At 43.2% G+C, this 9,831-nt stretch overlaps 1 protein-coding gene across 1 annotated transcript in view; it reads left to right on the top strand.

Annotated features, from left to right (window-relative positions):
• Nucleotides 1–300: 300 nt before the first annotated feature.
• bcl11aa (BCL11 transcription factor A a) overlaps nucleotides 301–9,831 on the top strand; it is a 47,747-nt gene continuing 38,216 nt past the window's right edge. Inside the window, exons 1-2 of the mRNA XM_036984529.2 lie at nucleotides 301–871; nucleotides 5,068–5,463. Coding sequence (XP_036840424.2) covers nucleotides 817–871; nucleotides 5,068–5,463 — 451 coding nt within the window. The 5' untranslated portion in view covers nucleotides 301–816. The remainder of the gene's footprint in view (nucleotides 872–5,067; nucleotides 5,464–9,831) is intronic.

Genomic DNA, 9,831 nt, shown 5'->3' with positions numbered 1-9,831 from the left:
GTGTTACAATAATGTATTATCTTTCTTCCACATAGCTCCAGCCCCGACTCGAGTCCCCCAATGTCCACCAATGCAACAGCCTCTGTTAAATGTCTCTCTCTCTGTTTCTCTCTTTCTTTCTCATTCTCTATTTCTCTCTTTCCCTCCCCGCATGCAGCATACGTCTGGCCCCCTTCGAGCTCCTGTCCACTGGCTTTCCTTGCTCTGTTTCACTTCGTCCACCCCCCCCCCCCCCCCCCCCCCCCCACACACACACACACACCCTCCGCTCCCGCCTCCCTCCCTCACACACACACACACACACACACACACACACACACACACAGTGCACATTGCTTTCATTAGACATCTCTTTCTCTCTCCCTCACTCTCTCCCTCCCCCAAGTACCTCTTGTCCGGCCCCCTGATCTTTCTGTCCATTGGCTTCCCCGGGTCTATCTTTCATGTCCAGCCCCTAATGAGTGTCCATTGGTTTTGTTATTTCCCTTCCCTCCTCCCACTTTGCCGCTTCGCCCTGCCCATGTTTTGTATGTCTGTGTCCATCCATCTCCTGACGTTCAAGTTCGCAGGAACGTCACGTCCGCACTTGAACTTGCAGCTCAGGGGGGCTTTTGCCATTTTTTCATCTCTCTCCCTCGCTCTCTTTTAAAAAAAGCCATGACGGCGATCCCACAATCCATCTTCCCTGCGCCATCGTTGTATTATTTCTAATTTATTTTGGATGTCAAAGGCATTGATGAAGATATTTTCTCTGGAGTCTCCCTTCTAACCCGGCTCTCCCGATGTGAACCGAGCTGAACGCTGCCACCAGCCACCATGTCTCGCCGCAAGCAAGGCAAACCCCAGCACTTAAGCAAACGGGATTTTTCGCGTAAGTACATCTAAATTGTAATTTCTACTTTTACCACACTCCTTTCTACCCAGTCCAATACTGTGTCCATTCAGAAAAGCGGAAACTGGGTTACATGGAGCGTGATTCAAACGGGCACTTTGGACACTGGACTGCACGGACCCGCGGTCAAGTGGACTTCACCGTGAAATCGAAGGGAGAATCTCCCCGGGTGAAATACATATGGGCGCATAGCATATTCTACCCAGGCTGAAAGAGAAAAGTTTGATCCAGCTTTCACCCCTGCGAAAAATCGGAGAAGTTTGCAGCGAGAATGGCATTACATTCACAGGCACTGGCTTTAGTGCCCCCGTTGCCTCCGCCACTAAAGTGCATAGGCTACATTAAGGTACGCGGAGCGTATGGGTATATGCATGCTTTCCGCGGAGCTATGTAGAATATCGCCCGGAATATCCTGTACCGGTGCCTGTCTTGGATCGAGGCAGGTTTCTCGCCTCTCGTGCTATTTTTGGAAGGTTTTCAAAAACCTGGAAGTGGATTTTGTTTGGGAAAAATCTCGTGTCCAACTGTTTACAAGCACGGAGCGCGCGTGTAGCTCCTCGAAATATATATATATATATAAACGGCTTATTTGTACCCTGCTTGTCCATATATCCTTATCGAACGGATTATAGTGTTTACATTGATTCTGCAAGGTGTTCTCATATAGTGGCGGGAAGCATATGCTTCATGCTGTCTCGAGTAGCCTAGTAAAAGAGGGTGCTTTCGTAAAGAGCAACAGGACCAACGCATTTTCTTTTCTATAGCCTATTTTTCTTCCCACTTTTTACCAACCCAAATTTGGAGCATTGATATTTATTGTAGTTTATTATGCAGTTCATTACCCTGAGGTAAGACAAAACAAGAATAGCAATGAAATGTTATTTATACTGTAATTACAATGTAAAGAAAATGTTGAATAATAATACATTTTTTTACGTTTAACTAGTCTATATGGAAAACTCCGCCTAGCACACATTTATTTTGATATGGTTGATTTTGATTTGGTTGATTTAGTTTGCATACATAACCAGCATGTTTACAATGTTACAAGCTGCAGGCAGTTAGCTAAATATGCGTTTGTAACAAGAGGATCACTAAGGTAGCATGTCCAATACCCGTTGTTGCCACACCGTGTATTTGTCCTGCAATCGTCCCTTCAGTAGCGCTCGAATGGTGTTATATGCGATAACATGCCCTAGATCCACGTTGTTGTAACATTGTATCGTATCGTGTGGCATTATTAGGTTTCCGCATGAAGTCGAGTGGCTTTAGCCATATCTCTGGGTTTCAGTGTAGCCAGGGCATACTGCCCAGCTGCATCGGCAGGCTTTGGTTCGTGTCGGAATCCCGTCGCTAGGAGGCAGACAACGATCAGAAACTGGACGTGAACTTGAACCTGATCAATTTCACCGCCACCTCAATCTACATATTTGAGGATATGTTTAGAATGCAGGGAAATGCATAAGGGGATTTTATACGGCACGTTTTCCCTCCTCTTTTCTCTCCAGTTTCGAATACAGTTATTTTCTACAGAGGTATGGAAGTTGAACACATTTCAATACAAATGTCAACATTCTGTAGTCCTATAATTTGTTAAACTACCTAAACGCAAAAATCTCCATCAAAAAATCTTCAGACCCTTTTTATTTTATTTGAAATGGTCGAAAATATCATATTTTACAATAAAAAATAGATTTATTTAATGTGAAAATGCATCACAAAACTTGTCCATATGAATAACATATGATGGCTTTAAATTAAGGTTTGAATGTTTTTATTAGCACATATTTCGTATTAGGACAAAAATGACTATTAGTTGTCCATATTTCCTGCCGATAAGGAAGGTATCAATAGTGTTAATGGTAGGCTAATCAAACCCCTTGAAATGTAATGGAATTTACAGAAGTGGGAGAAGAGATATGTTACTAATGTTTGCCACCTTTCATTCCTATGGGCTGTGCATCAAACAACGCACACCGTTTTTTCCACATTGTACAGAAATGACAGTTGTTTTAATATCACGCAGAATGAAATCACTTTCAAATACAAGTACTGCCTTACATAGCGTGGTTTCCGTATAGCCTGTTAGAAAATAATTGTTCCACGACAGTTTTCTTCTTTTTATTGATTTGCCACGCCGAATTGAATTCGTGACACATCATGTTTATCCCACACATTATAGGAATAGGCCTAAAATGTAATGTATCTCAGTGTGCCTACTCTGATGCAGCCTACATTTGAGTTTTTATCTGATATTGATTGCATCACATTGGTTTAGGAGCCGGACATGTATACGTGGAAGTGATATTATTCAGTTCATGTTTTGAATATGTACATATGTCCAGGTTTCTCGTCTCCTTCAATTCCATTTCAAGCACTTCAACGTAGACGGCACAATGTGGTGCTAAATACTTTGCATAGGCCTCTGCAGAAAAAAAAGATGCAATCAAATAATATCATTCAAATGTGTGTTTATCCCTTTGTAATTAAAACCAACAATGCGTTATGCAACTCTATAAAATCTACTCTCAGTTCAAGTTTAAGGTGAGGGCTTAGTCTGCTTTCATTAGATTTTATCCAGTGAATTTAATGCCTAGGGCTGTTGTATAACCTCGGCTGTTCTGGTGGTAGACCTGACGTTAAATTAAGGGTAGTAACCGCGCAATGTTATCTCTATGTCCCTGTTCGCTCGCAGATGTCGTGTAGGATTGCTCGTTCAAATGATATTTCCTTGCGCGCGGTGGGAGCCAACCCACATTCCGCCCTCTCTCTCTCTCTCTCTCTCTCTCTCTCTGTCTCATACACACACTCTCTCCCTCTATCTATTATCTATCTGGCTCTAGGTTGGGCGGAAATAAATGTAACCTCAGTTCACAGGATCCTATCTATTTTATCAAACATCTCTACCAATCATCAGCCACTACAAATTGAAATCTATTTTTTGATTCTCAGTGGTTTTAAGTTCATTAAAATGTGAAATTGGCAGCTTAGTAAAGAAGGTCAAGATGCTTAACCATTAGGAAGCTAAAAAGAAAGCTACTCTCACCTCAGAGCGACAGATTTCAAACACGACGGGCCGCTCAGTAGTAGGCTACTTAGTAGTAATAGTAGACTCCTGTCTAACCTCCCTTTGTGGTGAAATAGCTCCCATTTACACAGCTCGTCTGTCCGTGTATAACAAGACTGACACTCCCCGTGTGACAAAAGGCAACTTTCAAACGAGTCAAGCGTTAATCCCGGCTTCCACGGCGAGGAATTTACTTGAACGGTTCCTTAAGGCTGATTTCCGGCTGTAAAAGTGGTTATATAGGAACTGTAAGTCACACGTGCAAAGAGTCCAGGAGAGTTTTTTTTTATTTCGAAACACTCAGGCTGCTCGTCTTTTCTGCACACACACATGTTGGAAACATTTGTAATATCCCCCATAATGAATTGAGAGAAACAAGCTTGATCCAATATGAACTATTATTCTATCACACATTGTAACGTGATTATTCTGCACCTATAAATACTGTTTTGAATATGAAAAACACATTTTTGAAAACGATATTTGAAAACACATTAAACATTTTTCCTTTTGATTTTGAAGTATCCAACTGTCTCTTTCCTGCTACACTTTTGATTACTACCAGTCTATACAAAAAAGTAATTAAAATATGCCAGTTTGTTATCTATCAAACTAAGGCTTTATTTGTCACACCCTACAACCCAAAATAATATTTCACATCCATTATAAAGCCTGCCTTTGATGAGATGCCTTTCGTAGTCATTGTCGTGCTAATTTCAATGGATGTAAAAGTAGAAGTGGTCATAGTATGACGTTGACAGGGTGTTAAGTGGAGCTGTCTGTCAAATGCCAGTCACACCAAAAGTTAGTCACACACTTTTCTCTGCAACACCACCCAGGCATTACTGCCTCTGCTACTGCTACTGCTACTGCTACTGCTACTGCTACTGCTACTACTACTACTACTACTACTACTACTACTACTACTGCTGCTACTACTACTACTGGGGGTGTAGTCTGATGCCTACTACTAGTTTTGGCAGAATGGTGAGAGAGAACAAGTCAAAGCATGTGATCGTTGTTTTGTACGGTTGTTGATACTGCTAAATTGAACATTACGCCTCTAATTTCCCTTCTCCCTCCCTCCCTCCCTCGTTGCTGCTTACAGCCGAGCCCCTGTCTGCCATCGTCTCGGAGGAGCTCTCGTCGGAACGCTGCTCACAACGCTCGGACCGTTCAGAGAATGGCACGGGCACACTACGGGTTGCCGTGGAGACGGAGCATGACCTGTTGACCTGTGGTCAGTGCCAGGCCACCTTCCCCCTGGGGGACATCTTGCTCTTCATTGAGCACAAGAGGAAGAGATGTCATGGACCCCCCTGTCTGGCCAGGGGCCTGGACAAGCCCCCCTCCCCCTCACCAGGCCTGGCCCTCACTCCCTCACCCTTCCTGGCCTCACTCCGCACGCGCCCCGTGGAGGTGGGTGTCCAAGCCACGCCGGGGGCCGATGATGACCGCTTCTCGTTGCCCAGAGGGATCTGCCCCAAGCAGGAACACATCCCAGGTAACCACCGTTCCCCACAACATGTTGTCGCTACATAAACAATACGAGCTGTGTTTCAAATTCATATACAGTATCTCTGTTGGCGTAGGTGAACTCGAGTGAACGTGCAGAAACATGTGTGCGTCATAAGGCTAGCCGTGCATGGGCGCATGTTTAAGTTTTGAAGTGTGTCACAAACCACTATTATATGCAGTGACGTGTTTGAATATGTATAGCCCTTGTGGGCTTGTGTGTTTATGTTGGGGAGGTGGGGGGTGTCGTGTAGTGTGTGTAAGCATAGACGGGGTACTGCAGAGGCCATATATTGGGCAGAAATGTTCCCTCTCCCTGTAGGATTTGCAGTCCTAAGAGACCCAGTGTGAATGCCACTGCCATGATTGGCTCAGATTGGGTCCTTGTTTAAGTGATCCATCTGATTGGCTAGGACTGATAGGCTAGGGGCGGGGTCTATTCCGGCTAACCACAACTGTGAAACATCACAGGGAAGCCCAGAAGAATAGGATAAAATAAAAACACATCTTATGACTTGATTTATGGATTGTTATCTCATCCCTGTCTCAGATCGCCTTGTTCTTGCTGGCTTGAGTTGTTAATTAGAGACACATATGCATCACAGTGCTGCTGCTCTCTAGCGGTGTGTGTGAATATGTGTGTGTGTGTGTGTCTTTACGGATACATATGTGTGTGTGTGTGTGTGTGTGTGTGTGTGTGTGTGTCAGCCTGCAGAGGGGAAACGGTTAACTTGGCACAGCAGTTGACCTCAGATCCATTGAGTCTGACAGAGAGAGGATGGGGGGAAGGTTGGTTTTCCACAGTAATCAAATATAGCCCAATGGCAAAGTGACACTGGTAACCTTGACTTAGTGGCCATTTTGCAATGGTCTAAATTGGGGCACAGGGTGGGTGCACTGGCTGGCAATGCTGCGGACTCAACCCACCCACCATGCAGGGAAACAAAGATTTGGCACATGGGTCAATGTGTGTGTGTGTGTGTTTGTGACACTGCGTGTTGGAGGGAGTGGTTTAGAGATTTTTATATAATTACACGGTTGTGCAGTGTGTATATGCCTGTAAGAGGGCATACACAAATTCTGTGATGTATGTGTTTTTGTCTGTGTGTGTGTGTGTGTGTGTGTGTGTGTGTGTGTGTCCACGGTTTCTCTGGGATATGTGTTCATGCCTTTTCAGGATGTGTGTTCCAGTTTCCCCATATAGGCTACAGCTTTATAGTGTGTGTCATTCCATGTGTGTGTGTGTGTGTGTGTGTATGCTTCCGTTTGTGTGTTCTGTTGTGAGGCTCTCATCTGGAGTGTGTGTGTGTGCCGCTTGCACGGTGTGTGTCTGGGGGCTCTGTGAGAAATGCTGCTGTAGTTCTCTCATGTGGCTCTAGCAGATGTCTCCTGATCTCACTGTGGTCTCTCCCCACCACATCTTACACCAGTAAACAAAGACTTGCATGTTCTTACGCTCTCCATTTCTCCATTTCTCTATTTCCTTTCTTACTCTCTTGTTTCCTTCTCATTTCTCTAACTCTCTCTCTCACCCTGTCTGCTATTTCTTTCCCACCTCTCTCTCTCCTCCTCTTTCTCCCTCCGTCTTTCTTTCTTTCTTTTTCACTCTGTGGAGTATAACAGCGGAGGAGTGTACACTCGGTTATGATGGCTCGCCGAGGAAGAGTCCTTTATTTAAAGCATCTTAACGCCACTAATTATTTGTTATAGTGTAGTTTTTCTGTCTATTTCAATTAGGGTTCTCTTTCAGTGGTTGACTGGCAGCACTAAATAAGGCCTGGGAAAAGATGAACTAGTAGGATGGATGCGAGCAACAAAACAAGACTGTTAATCACTCTGCTTGTAAACAACGGCAGAAAGGCTTGGGAATATAGAGAGTTAAAGGGCGGATTTCAAGGTGGCCATAATTAGAGTTCCTCTAGATATTATTTTACAGTTTTCATCTGGCCTGTCTCATATATGTAGGTTTGAGTGTGCAAGTGCGTGTGTTGTATAGAAATGCAGGGTAGTGACTGTCTCTGTTTTAGTCCATCTCTTCTCATCAGGCTAGATATCCAGGTTTTAGGAAATGAGTCTGGCCTGGATCATCCTCATCAACAATAATTTAGATCTGACCTTTGATCCTTTAATATTGGTTTCGTGATTGGCTTCTGGATTTTGGTATGGAATAGACTCCAGACAGACCCATTTCGGTGGTACGTTGGGCGTAGAAATGTAGTGTAAGGTGAAACCCACCGTGTGTGTGTGTGTGTTTTGTATGAGTGTGTGTGTGTGTGTGTATGTGTGTATGTGTGTATGTGTGTGTCTGTGTGTGTGTATGTGTGTATGTGTGTGCGCGCGCGCGTTCGCTTGCATTGTCTTCTTTAGTTCATTCTTAACGGATCGGCAATGCTAATCAGGGTCATGTCTCGACTCTTGTGTGTGTGTCTGCTTAGCCATTTTGTTTTTAAGATAAGATGTTGCTGCAATTTCAGCACAAATGATCCCAGCCATTTAACCACACACACACACACACACACACACACACACACACACACACACACACACACACACACACACACACACACACACACACACACACACACACACACATACGATCTCAGCCAGCAGCTAAACTGGGTTATTATTTACATCTTAATGTAATGGGTGAGACACGTCTGGTGGGGTCAATGGTATTATAAATGAATGTTATGTTTTTGGAATCATTTGGTGTGAATTATTTATGTTTTATATTTAAAAAAATTATTACTATTATTATATTAATCAATTTTTATTGTAATTTTGAACAATAATTGTTGTAATTCTTTGTTTTACACAAAGCAATGTCAGTAACAGATTTGTACAGCTCTAGAGTTGTTTTTGTATTGTTTCTGCACCATGAATATTTATTACTGTGTATTATTGCATTGGTAAGTGTGGTAGTGGGGAGTTTGTCATTGGTATGTACCGTAGGAAAATATGGAGCATTGCTCTCGTGGTGTAATACCCGTATTTACATATCAAACAGCTCTGTTTGAAAAGACAGAAGGCAGTACCTGTCGGGGAGTGTGTGTGTGTGTGTGTGTGTGTGTTCCATGTGGATTGTTGTCCTTGATTTTACTACAACCACATTAGGTTGGGATCTCTTACACTCTTTAGTCTATTGATGCTACACTGTGTGTTCTGTGAGTACTAACACAGCACTAAACTGACTGTGCCATGTGTAAAGTCATGCTAAAAAAGCATGAATGATTGTGCAACACTGAAATATATTATTCTTCCACTAACCCCATCACAATGTGGTATACAAAGCACTTGAGCCTTGTTGTTACGAAGATATCTCTGTCCCCATGACTTTCTCTGGCTCTGTATATTCCAATGTACACTATATGGTCTGGAGTCTCTGCATATTTTGTGCTGTTGATGCTACGGCTAAGCTAAAGCCGGGCTATGACAAGATTGCTGTTGTGGTGTGGTAGATCAGGCGATTAGCCTGCACCGCTAGCACTACTAGTGTTTGTTAAATGCACCTTTATCTTTTGCTTTAAATTCAGAGCTCTCTCTCTCCCACTCTTCTTCTCTCTCAAACACTTTCTCTATATCATTTTTAATCATATTTGATGCTTTCTCTCCCTTGTTCTCTCTTTTGCTTATCCTCTCTTTCTATGCCTCTCTCTCTCTATCTCTCTATCTCTCTATCTCTCTATCTATCTATCTATCTATCTATCTATCTATCTATCTATCTATCTATCTATCTATCTATCTATCTATCTATCTATCTATCTATCTATCTATCTATCTATCTATCTATCTATCTATCTAGCTATCTATCTATCTATCTATCTATCTATCTATCTATCCACTTCACTCTATCTTTGCAATAGTGTTAAAAAATGCAAATCGGGGGCACCCAATTGGTATGGAATCAATTACATTGTGTGTTTGTGTGAGTGCATGTGTGAGTGCATGTGTCATATGGGTGTGTGTGTGTGTGTGCGTGTGCGTGTGTGCATACGAGCCAGCTGCAGTCTCTTTTGTCAAAACACCATGCTGAACTAGTGAGTGAGTGTGTGTGTGTCTGTGTGAGAACAAAGCATCAGAATCTCCCTACCATTACCCCGTTGTCTCTCGCTGTCTAAATCCCCCACCACTTCATACGCCACTGTCTGTCACGACACCAGGGATCATCAAAGAGTCATTTGGTTTTGCTGGGAGGGTGTGTGGAAACATACTCTTATGCTGGACTAGCAGCATGCTTGTCTTTCCTAGGCCCCTCTGTAAGGATTGGTTTGAAGGAGGTGTGTGGAAGGTCATTTATCGCACCTCGAATAGAGCAGTTGTAACATTGAGAGAGTGGATGATCAGCCAAGGAAAACGT

Source organism: Oncorhynchus mykiss, chromosome 1, assembly GCF_057628025.1.
Source record: "Oncorhynchus mykiss isolate SJ-2025 chromosome 1, ASM5762802v1, whole genome shotgun sequence".
Lineage (NCBI taxonomy): Eukaryota > Metazoa > Chordata > Actinopteri > Salmoniformes > Salmonidae > Oncorhynchus > Oncorhynchus mykiss.
This window is presented reverse-complemented; position numbering and strand designations above follow the sequence as displayed.